We start from the raw sequence: 17,127 nt of genomic DNA, 5'->3' as shown, positions 1-17,127 counted from the left end.
TATTGAACGTGCCGTCTATGCCGACATCAATGTGAAAGTGACTGGTGCATAGAACAGCTGGCTGCGAGGCTTACAAGGCCGTGTTCAAATGCCGACATAAAACTCAAAGCAATCCGCGCACTGCCTAAACCGCTGACCGGCAAAGCAAACTGTCTGGCACCGTCTCTGCTCTCTGAGCGATGCGCTGCATGGTCCTAAAGCCAGCTGTTCAATACACTAAACCGCTGTTGCATTTTAATCGGGATTGGAATTATTTTCGTATCTTTTGTAGCCTACTTTTACATTTTTGGTCTTGAGCTAGGGTATGGTGACACAGACATCCCAATTCTGATCTTTTTGTCAGTAATTGGTCTTTTTGACCAATCAAATACTGCTCTGAAAAAGCTCTGATGTGATTGGTCAAAAAAACAATTAGCGGGGAAAAAAATCCTAAATGAGCTGCATGTGTGACTGTGAACGCAGCCTATATGCGCATGTCTAATGCATGTCCAAGTATACAGTTTGTGTCCTTCCTGTGTCTGTTACCTCTCTCTCCTGCAGCAGACGGCGCAGTGTCCTCTTCCTGACGACGTGGCGTCTGCGGAGCAGCACGAAAACACCCAGGGCGAGGACCACAAACACCAGGAGGCCTCCCACCACTCTGGCCACCACCACCGACGCAACGTGACCACTGGGAGAGTAGCAACAACACAGGGGTGAGTTTCCTGATAGATTCTTAATACTACTAAGATAATCTAAGATCAAACACTTTGTAACTGTTCTAACACTTTGTAATCTAACACTAGTATTAAGAATCTAACAACTGCTAATGTAAAAAGGGCTTTAAATACATTTGATCTTTCATCTATTGCCTATACCGGACTAAATGGTTATATACTGTAAACTATATCATTTTTGGGGGGAAACTCACCCAAGATAACTTCTCTTAATTTACTTGATCAGTGCTACTTTCACCATGATACAGTTTCATGTTAGCCTAATGCCAGATCCATTTGTGTGGTCTTGCTAAGAAAGCCCCTCTCCCCACAGGTGTGATTACTACCTCTGAGGGTTTAGAGCTTGAGGTATTCACCTCATACAAGTACTTGGGAGTATGGCTAGAAGGTACACTGTCCTTCCCTCCGCACATATCAAAGCTGCAGGCTCAAGTTAAATCCCTCGATCGTAATCGCTCCTCTTTCACCCCAGCTGCCAAACTAACCCTGATTCAGATGACCATGCTAGATTACGGAGACATCATTTATAGATCGGCAGGTAAGGGTGCTCTGGAGCGGCTAGATGTTCTTTACCATTCAGCCATCAGATTTGCCACCAATGCTCCTTATAGGACACATCACTGCACTCTATACTCCTCTGTAAAATGGTCATCTCTGTATACCCGTCACAAGACCCACTGGTTGATACTTATTTATATAAAACCCTCTTAGGCCTCACTCCCCCCTCCCTGAGATACAGCTGAAGTCGGAAGTTTACATACACTTAGGTTGGAGTCATTAAAAGTCGTTTTTCAACCACTCCACAAATTTCTTGTTAACTAACTATAGTTTTGGCAAGTCGGTTAGGACATCTACTTTGTGCATGACAGAAGTAATTTTTCCAACAATTGTTTACAGACAGATTATTTCACTTATAATTCACTGTATCACAATTCCAGTGGATCAGAAGTTTAAATACACTAAGTTGACTGTGCCTTTAAACAGCTTGGAAAATTCCATAAAAAGACGTCATGGCTTTAGAAGCTTCTGATAGGCTAATTGACATCATTTGAGTCAATTGGAGGTGTACCTGTGGATGTATTTCCAGGCCTACCTTCAAACTCAGTGCCTCTTTGCTTGAAATCAGCCAAGACCTCAGAAAAAAAGTGTAGATCTCCACAAGTCTGGTTCATCCTGGGAGCAATTTCCAAACGCCTTGTACCACGTTCACCTCTACAGACAATAGTATGCAAGTATAAACACCATGGGACCAGGCAGCCGTCATACCGCTCAGGAAGGAAACGCGTTCTGTCTCCTAGAGATGAACGTAGTTTGGTGCGAAAAGTGCAAATCAATCCCAGAACAACAGCAAAGGAGCTTGTGAAGATGCTGGAGGAAACGGGTACAAAAGTATCTATATCCACAGTAAAACGTATCCTATATCGACATAACCTGAATGGCCGCTCAGCAAGGAAGAAGCCACTGCTCCAAAACCGCCATAAAAAAGCCAGACTACGGTTTGCAACTGCACATTAGGAAAAAGATCGTACTTTTTGGAGAAATGTCCTCAGGTCTGAGGAAACAGAACTGTTTGGCCATAATGACCATCGTTATGTTTTGTAGGAAAAAGGGGGAGGCTTGCCAGCCGAAGAACACCATCCCAACCGTGAAGCACAGGGGTGGCAGCATCATGTTGTGGGGGTGCTTTGCTGCAGGAGGGACTGGTGCACTTCACAAAATAGATGGCATTATGAGAAGGAAAATTATGTGGATATATTGTAGCAACATCTCAAGACATCAGTCAGAAAGTTAAAGCTTGGTCACAAATGGGTCTTCCAAATAGACAATGACCACAAGCATACTTCCAAAGTTGTGGCAAAATGGCTTAAGGACAACAAAGTCAAGGTATTGGAGTGGCCATCACAAAGCCCTGACCTCAATCCTATAGAAAAATTGTGGGCAGATCTGAAAAAGCGTGTGCGAGCAAGGAGGCCTACAAACCTGACTCAGTTACACCAGCTCTGTCAGGAGGAATGGGTCAAAATTCACCCAACTTATTGTGGGAATCTTGTGGAAGGCTAACCAAAACATTTGACCCAAGTTAAACAATTTAAAAGCAATGCTACCAAATACTAATTGAGTGCATGTAAACTTCTGACCCACTGGGAATGTGATGAAAGAAATAAAAGCTGAAATAAATCACTCCTATTATTCTGACATTTCACATTCTTAAAATAAAGTGGTGATCCTAACTGACCTAAGACAGGGGATTTTACTAGGATTAAATGTCAGGAATTGTGAAACTGAGTTTAAATGTATTTGGCTAAGGTGTATGTAAACTTCCAACTTCAACTGTATCTACTGCAGCCCTCATCCTCCACCCGTTCTGCCAGTCACATTCTGTTAAAGTCCCCAAAGCACACACATCCCTGGGTTGCTCATCTTTTCAGTTCGCTGCAGCTAGTGACTGGAATGAGCTGCAACAAACACTCAAACTGGACAGTTTTATCTCAATCTCTTCACTTCATAGACTCATGGACACTCTTACTGACAGATGTGGCTGCTTTGCGCGATGTATTGTCTCTACAGTACCTTCTTGCCCTTTGTGCTGTTGTCTGTGCCCATTAATGTTTGTACCATGTTTTGTGCTGCTACCATGTTGTGTTGTTGCCTTGCTATGTTGTCTTAGGTCTTTATGTAGTGTTGTCTCTTGTCGTGGTGTGTGTTGTCATATATCCCAGCCCCTGTCTCTGCAGGAGGGCTTTTGCCTTTTGGTGGCCGTCATTGTAAATAAGAATTTGTTGTTAACTGACTTGCCTAGTTAAACAACTACTATAGTCATTGTCATGTTAAACAGCACAAACAGATCTGGAACCAGGATGATCCTCACTCACCCTCTGGTGCTGCAGCCACTCAGTCCAGGTCCAGAGCATCTGCAGACAGGAAGGAGGGGATACTATGGTCAGGAGACTACTTCACACAGTCTTGGCCATGGTAAAATGTTCATGGTCTATCAACAGACATTCATTCAAAATAGGCTGACATTGGCTTTACAACAGAGTTAGAAATAGATGGGTAGCCTATGCCTTACCCCTGGGTGCAGTTCTCATGGCAGAGCTGACACTCTCGCTTCTTGTCGGTGTATTTCCAGATGTGCCTATCCCCGTCCCCAAGAACGCCGTGTGGGCACTGATATACACAGTGGGGGCCATCTTTGACGTGAGCGCACGCCAAACATTTGTCAGGGCCCTTCAGAGGGCGAGAGAGGAGGGTCAGAGGTTTCTAGAATTGTTGATCTTCACTGAAATAATCATTTATGCCACATTTCCCAAGTCACACAGAACTCGTCTAATTCTCTGAATTTGTCATGGAACTCAATATCACGTGAGAATGTCAAGATCATTTTAGATGAGATGGATTTGAAGTGAAAGTAGCGTACTGGTCCAAAGCAGCTTTGTGGTCCATTCACCAGACATTCTGGGTCACATTCTAGACACCTGTTATTCAGTACATACTCTCGTGGCACCCTGAAAAGGCAAGGGAAAACATTAACACAGCACAAGCCTACAGTAGATATATTTGACATAAGAGAAGTATCAATAGTTTGCCCCTGGTGTCATTGGGCTAGCTCACCCCTCCAGTAGGTGACAGGCCCCTACACAGCGCCCCCTACGGGTGTAATACAGGCATGTAAAACACATGGTGGGGCCAGGCCCCCAGCAGCCCTCGTCAGTGCACATCTCATCACAGGTACTGTTTAGCTTGGCTGTAGAGAAGAGAGAGGAAGACTATAGGCCCCATCCAGAAACAACGAAGGTGTACGCAATAGCGCTAAAAATCGATCGAACCCAGAGGGGGGAGTTGGAGTCACTGCCTCATCGCTTGGATCCAATCATGGCAATGTTAGCTTAGTTAACTAACAACAAGTACCAGTGTCCAATGGGTATAGGGCTGTTTTTGAATATCACAGGCACTAACTGGGATGAATTAGCATTTGGCCATTGTAACCATTTCTCGAAAACCAGTGTTTGTATAAAGGCATTGATCAGAATTCATTCTTTATCCTTGTCCTTGCTTACCACAGGTGCTGATGTTGACGTTGTTGCCCACCGTTGAGGACTGTTTGCCCAATCTGAACAGGCTCTTCCAGTGGTCTCCGTTGGTGTAGCAGAGCTGGGGGTTGTTCTTCACCACAACATTGCCATCGCTGATCTCTCGCAGGGAGCGGAGGCCAAGATACTTCAGATGGGCCAAGTTGAGGGCAGCGAAACTCACCCTACCACTACGGGAAAAGAAAAGGTCATGTTAGTTTACTAGGTTAGCTTACTGCTACTCTAGCTTGCCCAAACATATCATTAAACAATGAAATATACAGCAGGGAACCTCTCAAGCAAGCTCACGTTTTATCTTCTAGGTTACTGAGTTTTTGCTATCAATCATGAACCGAAAACCCATTTGAAACAATTTTCAAAAACCTAGTTTCATAGTTATGACAAATAGCAGAGGTATCATACAGCACCTTCTGAAGCAGACATATTTAACATCACCGCAGTGTAGGACAGAGATACACTTACAACTGTTTGGTCCTTCCTCTGATAATCTCTAGGTTTTCAAATGGACTGAGAGAGTCGAGGTGCTCGGGCCAAGCTTGTATCAGCAAAAACCCTTTAGGAAAATAACAAATATAAATGTAATCAAGCATCGTCTTTGCTTTTGTTAGCCTTGGATGAATTACAAAGCAATTGAACATAAGTTAAATAGCTGTTCTACCTGAAATTTCCTTCACAGTCTTGAAATATTCCAGTTTGGCGGGGTCCATTTTTGGTGTTGATGTGTACCTATCACTGAGAGAAGCAATTACAAAGGCACATACTCCCGTTAAAAGTATGGGGTCACTTAGAAATGTCCTTGTTTTTGAAAGAAAAGCTTTTTTTTTTGTCCATTAAAATAACATCAAATTGATCAGAAATATAGTGTAGACATTGTTAATGTTGTAAATGACTATTGTAGCTGGAAACTGCTTTTTATTTTATGGAATATCTGCATAGGCGTACAGAGGCACATTTTCAGCAACCATCACTCCTGTGTTCCAATGGCATGGTGTTAGCTAATCCAAGTTTATTTTAAAAGGTTAATTGATCATTAGAAAACCCGTTTGCAATTGTTAGCACAGCTGAAAACTGTTGTGCTGATTTAAAGAAGCAATAAAACTGGCCTTTAGACTGGTTGAGTATCTGGAGCATCAGCATTTGTGGGTTTGATTACAGGTCCAAAATGTCCAGAAACAAAACTTGTCAGTCTATTCTTGTTCTGAGAAATTAAGTCTATTTCATGCGAGAAATTGGCAAGAAACTGAAGATCTCATACAACACTGTACTACTCCCTTCACAGAACATCGCAAACTGGCTCTAACCAGAATAGAAAGGAGTGGGAGGCCCCGGTGCACAATTGAGCAAGAGGACAAGTACATTAGTGTCTAGTTTGAGAACCAGACACCTCAAGTCCTCAACTGGCAGCTTCATTAAGTAGTACCTGCAAAACACCAGTCAAATTCAACAGTGAAGAGGCGACTCCGGGATGCTGGCCTTCTAGGCAGAGTTGCAAAGAAAAAGCCATATCTCAGATTGGATAATAAAAGGAAAAGATTAAGATGGGCAAAAGAACAGACACTGGACACAGGAACTCTGCCTAACTTGGATTAGCTAACACAATGTGCAATTGGAACACAGGAGTGATGGTTGCTGATAAAGGGATTCTGTACGCCTATGTAGATATTCCATTTTTTTTGTAAGTTTCCAGCTGCAATAGTCATTTTACAACGTTAACAATGTCTACACTGTATTTCTGATCAATTTGTTATTTTAATGGACAAAAAAAATGTTTTTCAAAAACAAGGACATTTAAGTGACCGCAAACTTTCGAACACTAGTGCATATTATACACACGTATATACAGTGTATTCAGACCCCCTTGACCTTTTCCACATTTTATGTTACAGCCTTATTCTAAAATAGTTATAATAATAATTTCCATCTACACAAAATACCCTATAATGTCGAAGCAAAAAACAGGTTTAGATTTTTTTGCAAATGTATAAAATAATGTCCGGAAATATTGCGTTTACATAAGTATTCCTACCCTTTTTTTCAGTACTTTGTTGAAGCACCTTAAGCAGCGATTACAGCCTCAAGTCTTCTTGGTTATGACACTATAATCTTGGCACACCTGTATTTGTGGAGTTTCTCCCATTCTTCGCTGCAGATCCACTTAAAAACCTCTTAGGGACAACATCCGGTGAAGCTGGAGTGCGCCAAATTCAAATTACAAAATTGTAACATTAAACATTCATGAACATACTTCTTACATCATTTAAAAGCTTAACTTCTTGTTAATCCAACCGCGTTGTCAGATTTCAAAAAGGCTTTACGGCGAAAGCATACCATGCGATTATCTGAGGACAGCGCCCCATATCAAAATACTTTTTCAACCAGCACCGGCTAGACAAAAATCACAAAGTGATAAAATAAATCACTTACCTTTGAAGATCTTCCTCCGTTTGCAATCCCAAGGGTCCCAGCTACACAATGAATGTTCGTTTTGTTCGATAAAGTCATTCTTTATATCCAAAAAGTCTGTTTAGTTCGCGCCATTGATTTCAGTAATCCACTCCTTCAACATGCATACAAAGGAATCCAAAAAGCTACCGGTAAACTTTATCCAAAACAAGTCAAACAATGTTTGTAATCAATCCTCAGGTACCCTAATATGTAAATAAACAATAATATTTCAGTCAGAAAGAACGGTGTTCAATAGAAAAGGAAAATAACGAAGAGCACGCCCTCGTTCACGCGCGCCAAAAGCCTCCCTGTCCTGATGAGAACACCTTGGATAAACTACAACTACTTGTTCATTTTTCAAGAAACAAGCCTGAAACCCTTTCTAAAGACTGACACCTTTTTTTGTATATCCCATAGGCTAGTATTGAAAAGGCCTGTGACCTCAAAAAACAATTTCCGGTTGGATTTTCTTCTGGTTTTCGCCTGCCATATCAGTTCTGTTATACTCAGACATTATTTTAACAGTTTTAGAAACTTCAGAGTGTTTTCTATCTAATGCTATCAATGTATATTCGTATCCTAGCTTCTGGGCCTGAGTAACAGGTAGTTTACTTTGGGCACGTCAGCCATCTGGAAATTCCGGAATCAGCCCCTAGCCTGAAGAGCTCTGTCAGGTTGGATGGGGAGCATCGCTGCACAGCTATTTTCAGGTCTCTCCAGAGATGTTCGGGCTCTGGCTGGGCCACGTAAGGACATTCAGAGACTTGTCCCAAAGCCACTCCTGCATTGTCTTAGCTGTGTGCTTAGTTGTTGTCCTGTTGGAAGGTGCACCATCACCCCAGTCTGAGGTCCTGAGCACTCTGGACCAGGTTATCATCAAGGATCTCTCAGTACTTTGCTTTCATCTTTCCCTCGATCATGACTAGTCCCCCAGTCCCTGCCACTGAAAAGCATCCCCACAGATGCTGCCACCACCATGCTTCACCGTAGAGATGGTGCCAGGTTTCCTCCAGACGTGACGCTTGGCATTCAGGCCAAAGACTTCAATCTTGGTTTCATCAGACCAAGCGGGCTGTCATGTGCCTTTTACTGAGAAGTGGCTTCCGTCTGGCCACTTTACCATGAAGTCCTGATTGGTGGAGTGCTGCAGAGATGGGAGAACCTTCCAGAAGGACAACCATCTCCACAGAGGAACACTGGAGCTCTGTCAGTGACAATTGGGTTCTTGGTCAAGGCCCTACTCCCCGGATTGCTCAGTTTGGCCAGGCAGCCAGCTCTAGGAAGAGTCTTGGTGGTTCCAAACTTCTTCCATTTAAGAATATTGAAGGCCAATGTTTTCTTGTGGACCTTAAATGCTGCAGACATTTTTTTTTGGTACCTTTCCCCAGATCTGTTCCTCAACACAATACTGTCTCGATGCTCTACGGACAATTTCTTCGACCTCATGGCTTGGTTTTTGCTGTGACATGCACTGTCAACTGTGGGACCTTTATATAGACACGTGTGCCTTTCCAAATCATGTCCAATCAATTTAATTTACCACAGGTGGACTCCAATCAAGTTGTAGAAACATCTCAAGGATGATCAATGGAAACAAGATGCACCTGAGCTCAATTTTGAGTCTCATAGCAAAGGGTCTGAATACTTATGTGAAAAAGGGAAGGGGTCTGAATACTTTACAAATGCACTGTACATACAGTACCAGTCAAAAGTTTGGAAACACCTACTCATTCAAGGGTTTATCTTTATTTTTACTATTTTCTAAGTTGTAGAATAATAGTGAACACATCAAAACTATGAAATAACACACATGGAATCATGTAGTAACCAAAAAATGATTTTAAGTAGTCACCCTTTGCCTTGACAGCTTTGCACACTCTTGGCATTCTCGCAACCAGCTTCACATGGAATGCTTTTCCTACAGTCTGGAAGGAGTTCCCACATATGCTGAGCACTTGTTGGCTGCTTTTCCTTCACTCTGCGGTCCAACTCATCCCAAACCATCTCAATTGGGTTGAGGTTGGGTGATTGTGGAGGCCAGGTCATCTGATGCAGCACTCCATAACTCTCCTTCTTAGTCAAATAGCCCTTACACAGATGGGCTTAGTTCCACTAAGCGCAAACCAGATGGGATGGCGTATTGCTGCAGAATGCTGTGGTAGCCATGCTGGTTAAGTGTGCCTTGAATTCTAAATAAATCACTGACAGTGTCACCAGCAGAGCACCCCCACACCATCACACCTCCTCCTCCATGCTTCATGGTGGGAACCACACATGCAGAGATCATCCATTCACCTACTCTGCGTCTCACAAAGACACGGTGGTTGGAACCAAAAATCTCTAATTTGGACTCATCAGACCAAAGGACAGATTTCCACCGGTCTAATGTCCATTACTTGTGTTTCTTGGCCCAAGCAAGTCTCTTCTTCTTATTGGCATCCTTTAGTAGTGGTTTCTTTGCAGCAATTTGACCATGAAGGCCTGATTCATGCAGTCTCCTAGGAACAGTTGATGTTGAGATGTGTCTGCTCCTTAAACTCTGTGAAACATTTATTTGGGCAGCAATTTGAGTCTGGTAACTCTAATGAACTCATCCTCTGCAGCAGAGGTAACTCGGGGTCTTCCTTTCCTGTGGCGGTCCTTATGAGAGCCAGTTTCAACAGCGCTTGATGGTTTTTGCGACTGCACTGGAAGAAACTTCTTGAAATGTTCTGGATTGACTGACCTTCATGTCTTAAAGTAAAGGACTGTTCTTTCTCTTTGCTTATTTGAACTGTTCTTGACATAATATGGACTTGGTCTTTTATCAAACAGGGCTATCTTCTGTATACCACCCTTACCTTGTCACAACACAACTGATTGGCTCAAACGCATTAAGGAAATACATTCCAGAAATGAATTTAAGAAGGCACACTTGTTAATTTAAATGCATTCCAGGTGACTACCTCATGAAGTTGGTTGAGAGAATGCCAAGAGTGTGCAAAGCTGTCAAGGCAAAGGGTGGCTACTTTGAAGAATCAAAAATATATTTTGATTTGTTTAACACATCATCCCATATGTTATTTCATAGTTTTGATGTCTTTACTATTATTCTACAATGTAGAAAATAGTACAAATAAAGAAAAACCCTGGAATGAGGTGGTGTGTCAACTTTTGACTGGTACTGTATATTAGAGGGAGTAGTTCAAAACACAGTCATTTAAGTTTATTCAAAATAATTTCAATGAACACAGAGCAAATTGCATTGTATTTCACTGTTAGGGTGTACATATTAGGACAGCCCATGGACACTGTACAATGCGATTGTTAATCCTTACCCATCCAAAGATGTCTGCATAATTGAAACAGCTCCATTGATTTTGGTGCAGTTTTTGAAAGAATCAATGTTAGACGCGTTGATTGACAACACTTTAGTAAGCAGCCCCATTCCAAGTCCATCGCAAACTAGATGAGAATAACACAAAAACATTCAAACCATTGACGATCCAATGCAGCATTATGAGGTTAAGAAATGACACAGCTAGCAAATTTGAAAATAAAGTACATTTATGTTGCCCAGCTTACCACAGACAAAGAGTTACATTTACAATATTTTACCTTTCGGACAGATTCCGTCACACTTCTTGCACCTCCTGACACCATTCTCCTCTACCTCGTGTGTGTTGCCGCTGCACGTTCTGACACACGCCCCGTGGTCCGTCACCACATAGTTATCTATAATAAACAACCAATCACAGGTCAGGGGTTCACCAACCCAGACAATTATTGGCAAAAGTCTCTTCACCATGTAAGTACAGCGGAGGTGAAACGCTCTGAAAGAAACAATAGATAAGGTTGAAGTTGGAAGTTTACATGCACCTTAGCCAAATACATTTAAACTCAGTTTTTCACAATTCCTGACAATTAATCCTAGTAAAAATTCCCTGTCTTAGGTCAGTTAGGATCACCACTTTATTTTAAGAATGTGAAATGTCAGAATAATACTTGAGAGTGATTTATTTCAGCTTTTATTTCTTTCATCACATTCCCAGTGGGTCAGAAGTTTACATACACTCAACTAGTATTTGGTTGCATTGCTTTTAAATTGTTTAACTTGGGTCAAACGTTTTGGGTAGCCTTCCACAAGCTTCCCACAATAAGTTGGGTGAATTTTGACCCATTCCTCCTGACAGAGCTGGTGTAACTGAGTCAGGTTTGTAGGCCTCCTTGCTCGCACACACTTTTTCAGTTCTGCCCACAAATGTTCTATATAATTAACTACAAACAAAACACAAACCGTAACAAAAGAGGTGCAAAAATGCACTAACTCAAAATAATCTCCCACAAACACAGGTGGGAAAAACAACTACTTTAAATATGATCCCCAATTCGAGACAACGATTACCAGCTGCCTCTAATTGGGGATCATACAAAAATCCCAACATAGAAAAAATAAACTAGAACCAAAACAGCATAGAACTAATAAACTAGATAAACCCCCCCCAGTCACGTCCTGACCTACTCTACCATAGAAAATAAGAACTCTATGGTCAGGACGTGACAGTACCGTCTCTGGAGGTTCCGGGCTGTGGGCCGTCTCAGGAGGCTCCGGGCTGGGAACTGTCGCTGGAAGCTCTGGACTGGGAACTGTCGCCGGAAGCTCTGGAACGGGAAGGCGCACTGGAGGCCTGATGCGTGGGGCCGGAACAGGTGGCGCCAGACTGGTAACACGCACCTCAGGGCGAGTGCAGAGAGCGGGCACAGGACGCACCGGACTGGGCAGGCGCACTGGAGGCCTAGTGCGTGGAGCCGGGACAGGTGGCACCAGACTGGTGACACGCACTTCAGGGCGAGTGCGAGGAGCAGGCACAGGACGTACTGGACTGAGGACACGCGCTTCAGGGAGAGTGCGAGGAGGAGGCACAGGACGTACTGGGCTGTGGAGGCACACTGGAAACCTGGTGCGTAGAACCGGTGCAGGATATACTGGACCGTGGAGGCGCACTGGAGGTCTGGAGCATAGAGCTTGCACAACCCGTCCTGGCTGAACGCTCACTTTAGCCCGGCAAGTGCGGGGCGCTGGCACAGGACGAACTGGGCTGTGAATGAGCACTGGCGACACAGTGCGTAGAGCTGGCGCAGGATATCCTGGACCGAGGAGGCGTACTGGAGACCAGGAGCGCTGAGCCGGCACAACCCGTCCTGGCTGAATGCTCACTTTAGCCCGGCAAATGTGGGGCACAGGCACAGTGCGCACCGGGCTATGAATGCGCACTGGAGATACAGTGCGCATCACCGCATAACACGGTGCCTGACTGTCACACTCTCCCCTCAGTAAGCACGGGGAGTTGGCTCAGGTCTAAACCCTGACTCCGCCAATCTCCCCGTGTGCCCCCCCCCCCCATTTTTTTTTTTGAGCTGCCTCTCGGGTTTCCGTCGTTGCCGTGCTAATTCCTCGTATCGTCGCCATTCCTCTTTTGCTGCCTCTATCTCTTCCCTTGGACAGCAATATTCCCCAATCTGCGTCCAGGGCCCCTTGCCGTCCAGGATCTCCTCCCATGTCCACTCCTGGCCACGCTGCTTGGTCCTCTGGTGGTGGGAGATTCTGTCACGTTCGTCGTAGGAAGGAGACCAACGCGCTGCGTGGGTATCGTTCCACATCTTGTATTTTAATGTGAAACTTTGCAAAACAAACAAACTACAAACAAAACACAAACCGTAACGAAAGAAGTGCAAAATGCACTAACTCAAAATAATCTCTCACAAACACAGGTGGGAAAAACAACTACTTAAATATGATCCCCAATTAGAGACAACGATGACCAGCTGCCTCTAATTGGGGATCATACAAAAATCCCAACATAGAAAAAAGAAACTAGAACCAAAACAACATCGAACTAATAAACTAGATAACCCCCCTTTCCCCCCAGTCACATCCTGACCTACTCTACCATAGAACATTTGAACTCTCTATGGTCAGGACGTGACAGAGTTGTTGAAAAACGAGTTTTAATGACTCCAACCTAAGTGTATGTAAATTTCTGACTTCAGTTGTATGAAAGTAACAAATAGAGCACAATTCCCAATTCTACCAGACAGACATGTATGGTGTAGAACAGATGTTTGTCTGGCCATTCATTAACGTTATGAGCAGACCCCATCTTTATTAACCCTTTGATCATGTAGATGGCCTTACGTGGGCAGTCCTTCACACAAGTGGCCCCGAACGTGTACTTGGCGTTAGGGTTGGAAGCCAACTGGTGGGTGTTGGGATTGTAGAGCATGGTAGGGGGGCAGGCATCCTTACATGTGCCGTCATCCTGGAAGTCTCTACAAGCCTTTGAATACAAGAACGAAAGACTACGATGAGTGTGCAATATCGCCAACGATATCTGGAGCAGCCCAGGAGTGGGTCTGCCTGTTGTCTTTTTAAATGTGTTTCCTATGTGATTATAACTTTTGTAAGTTATGAATTCATTGAAGTCAGAAGAGTCTCTCACCAGACACTCTGTAGGCCTAGGGCCGGTGCAGCCTGCAGCACAGTGTTCGTTACAGCAGTCACTGGGTTTAGGACCCCTACACCTTCCAGAGCACTGCTCTGCACACGTCAGCTTGGTAACTGAGGAGAGATGGGAGTTGGAGAGAGAGGACCAGTCAGCAAAACACAACCATCACTGAGTGCAAGGGTCTGTGTGAGAAAACGAGCAACCAACAAAATACTTTGAACACGAACAAAAGTTTCTACCAATATCATGAAAGACAAATAGCACGTGATGTTTTTGTATCACTACTAATTTCAGGGAGAGAAGAATGGCTCCTTACAGGTTTGACAGTTCTCTAGTCCTGAGGTCCAGCACGATCCATTGTAGCATCCCGGGTCACACTTGTCACCTGTAAGGTGAGGAAAAACCCTGCTTAACATCTGAATGATGTTATTCATAGAATACTGGTATTACACATGGTTAATCCTGGCCATGCAAGTTTGGTTGTAAATCACAAACCGAAAGCTGTATCATATGGAATAATCATAATAGTTGTGCAACATCAAATGAAAAACAACGACCCCAAAATGATTCCACTGAACACAAAGCAGAGAAGGATTCATTACTATACTAAGTGTTAATGAAGCTAGCATACTTACAGTAACGGCCATAGCTCTCCAGTTTGAAGTGCATACTATGGTTTATGGCCTTATTTACCATGTCCCACCACTGGATGGTTTCCACATTACACAGCAATGGATTGTGGGCAATTTTCACACCTCCCTTGAGAATCTCTGTGCAAAATAGAAGGACACATAGATATGTTGTCTGGCCTGTGTAATGGAACCAATGGCATAGACCCAAACATTCTAACTCCCAAGCTAAATCAAGCGCACCTCAAATACTTCAAAGTACTTTAAATAACATTACATCATGTATTTGACCCACTCAGGTGTGGACAGAATCCAGGATACAGTCACTGAAATGGACCTCCCAGTCACCCACTAACCTGTCAGTCCACTCAGCTTCAGCTCCCTCAGGCCCCGGGTGTAGTTGAGGGTCACAGAGGAGTGATTCTTCTCGTAGTTGGACGTTACAGTCAGGGCATACTTGTCAAGGAAGAGGGAGTGTCCTCGGATAAGACGCAGGTTCTCCAGAGGGATGCTGGCTGCCTTATTGAGGGCGATCAGAACGTATCCTCCAACCTCCTGAATGGACTGGAGGGAGAACATAGAAATGGATAGAAGTACGGAACATGCCAGAGTTTGGTCTGGTGGTCATGCAACCTACTCTGGACTACGTTAACCTTGCAATACAATCATTGTTCAGTTGGTGGTAGTGAAGTCATAAAGGATAGAAAAGCTTTATTCTGACTATTACACTCACATTGACGTTGAGTCATTTAGCAGACTCCTATCCAGAGTTACTTACAGCCAGTGCATTCAACTAGGAGCTAGAAGCCACGGCAAGAAAAGTAATGAAATGGCTGCAACACTATTTTCTCTCAGGTCGTTTTAGATCAGAGAGAGGGCGAGGAACTATAGGACATAGGAAAGGTGGATAGGTAGGTTGCCACTGCAAACAAGGTATAGGAATCGAACCCTCCATCTCCTCACCTTGAGGAAGGAGAGGTCGTGGTAGTCCTGGATGTAGGTGAGCTCTAGGTTCTCCAGGACCACGGTACAGTTGCTGTACATCTTCACCAGGTTGTTGTAGTGGTCGTCTACAGTCGCCAGCAGCGTCAGCCTGTTGCTGATCCCCTGACACACTGAAACCAGAAGACGGAGAGGAAAAGTGTCACTATGGAAGTTTAGTTGCTAATTGTATACATCAAAACTTTGGCTTTCATGTTAACTGTAGGAGTCATTTACATAATGATTCCAACAGAGTTCCACTTTTGGATGAGAGACATCATTTAGTGGAAACTACATTTCCAATCAAATTTCTACTGAACATCACCATGAAACCTAACCTACTGTGGGCACAGTTCCGCTTAGTGGTATTGAGGTGCACGTAATAGTGACATAATGACTGTCAGTCCTGACATAAAGTGATATGCCATTACAGAGAGTCTCCGCAGCAGGTCGGACAGGTTCTGAGGAGATGAGAGGTTGATCTTTAACATCTACACTGCTGCAGACTACACACCAACCAAGGAGGGATTTTCACCACTCCATCATCAGGAAGGAGAGAAAGAAAGCTCTCCCAGACATGCACTTTGCTGCCCTCTGAATCTCTTAACATCATTGTGACTCGACCGGCATAGGTCGCTCAGATTTTTTTTTTGGGGGGGGACACCTATAGTTAGTTAACACATGCTTATTTGAATGTACCTGTTCTTCCAAGGAGAACTGTTAAAGGGTGTATTTCGGGGAGGAGTTGTGGATGGTGTGGAGAGCTGCGCGCCGCCTGTGCTAGGGTATCTTGAGTTGAACGCGCACACTCACAGTTTTAGAGACAGATGCTGTAGTCAGTGGGAGGTGAGGGAGAAGATGGAAGCAGCTGGTAAGGGAATAGACAAAGTCCCTGTGTAATTTATCTTGAGACCAGACAACAGGGCTCACAGCATGAGCACGAGGATGTAGCCAAACAAATCATTTAATAAGTCTGATATACTTGTGGTTCATAGTAGTTTAGCTCGCCAGAGCTTTTCAGAGAGTCGTGCTGTGGTTAATAAGGCAGGCAGGAAAGTCATTCTTCAAGAAACCGCTTTTAACTTAACAAGTTGCAAGCTCCTAGGTCTAGAACAATCGTTATAACTACATTATAAGTAAAATCATAGGCCATAATCACTTCTGACTAAGTCAAAATATTAGTGTGTAGGTATGGCTCCGTCACCCTAACAACTGCCATCATAATGCATGTGCATTGTAACGTGTAATAACATTTGACCCTTGGGTTGATTACACAACCATCGCATTTCATGTTCTGGCAGGATCACCTTTGTTATCATAGATTGTATTGATAGGTGGCTTTTTATTTACATCAAAATAGAAGATAAAACTCTAAATAGAATGTTCTGGATGGAACTTTACTCTAACTGTACTTAAATGTAACTGCAGTTCACATGCATACAGTATTAGTGTACATTGAGCTCCGTGTGTGTGCTTCTAAGCAGGCCTCACTCAGTGATGTCACTAAGGTAAACACAGCTGCACCCTCTCTCCCAGGTTTTGTATCTCTTCCCCCCACGCTGCTTCAGTGTTCAGGTCAATGTCATTCTGGGGCAATCTGACATCTGGAAGCACATCCTCGCCCTTAGTTCCTAAGTGTGCGTGCCTGTGTACGCTTGCCTGTGTATGTGTGCATAACTGCATATCTGAGTCCGATCTGCAGACTCTCTCTGCACTGCTGTAGCCTGCACTACTGTAGAGCTCCCCTACCTCTGGATACTCCACTCCCTGAAGGACTTGA

General features: G+C 43.8%; 1 protein-coding gene across 1 annotated transcript in view; it reads right to left on the bottom strand.

Moving 5' to 3' along the window:
- LOC115195550 (melanoma receptor tyrosine-protein kinase) overlaps positions 1 to 17,127 on the bottom strand; it is a 49,666-nt gene that overhangs the window by 7,360 nt on the left and 25,179 nt on the right. The window contains exons 2-17 of the mRNA XM_029755502.1: positions 15,330 to 15,481; positions 14,723 to 14,930; positions 14,373 to 14,507; positions 14,054 to 14,122; positions 13,732 to 13,850; positions 13,428 to 13,569; positions 10,850 to 10,966; positions 10,570 to 10,696; positions 5,466 to 5,539; positions 5,270 to 5,360; positions 4,775 to 4,977; positions 4,329 to 4,461; positions 4,135 to 4,222; positions 3,787 to 3,944; positions 3,590 to 3,628; positions 526 to 670 (exon numbers count right to left, since the gene is read on the bottom strand). Of these exons, the coding sequence (XP_029611362.1) occupies positions 526 to 670; positions 3,590 to 3,628; positions 3,787 to 3,944; positions 4,135 to 4,222; positions 4,329 to 4,461; positions 4,775 to 4,977; positions 5,270 to 5,360; positions 5,466 to 5,539; positions 10,570 to 10,696; positions 10,850 to 10,966; positions 13,428 to 13,569; positions 13,732 to 13,850; positions 14,054 to 14,122; positions 14,373 to 14,507; positions 14,723 to 14,930; positions 15,330 to 15,481 (2,000 nt within the window). The remainder of the gene's footprint in view (positions 1 to 525; positions 671 to 3,589; positions 3,629 to 3,786; positions 3,945 to 4,134; positions 4,223 to 4,328; positions 4,462 to 4,774; positions 4,978 to 5,269; positions 5,361 to 5,465; positions 5,540 to 10,569; positions 10,697 to 10,849; positions 10,967 to 13,427; positions 13,570 to 13,731; positions 13,851 to 14,053; positions 14,123 to 14,372; positions 14,508 to 14,722; positions 14,931 to 15,329; positions 15,482 to 17,127) is intronic.

This window comes from Salmo trutta, chromosome 6 (assembly GCF_901001165.1).
Source record: "Salmo trutta chromosome 6, fSalTru1.1, whole genome shotgun sequence".
In the NCBI taxonomy this organism is placed as follows: Eukaryota; Metazoa; Chordata; class Actinopteri; order Salmoniformes; family Salmonidae; genus Salmo; species Salmo trutta.
The sequence above is the reverse complement of the archived record's forward strand: the minus strand, read 5'-3'. Positions and strand labels throughout refer to the sequence as shown.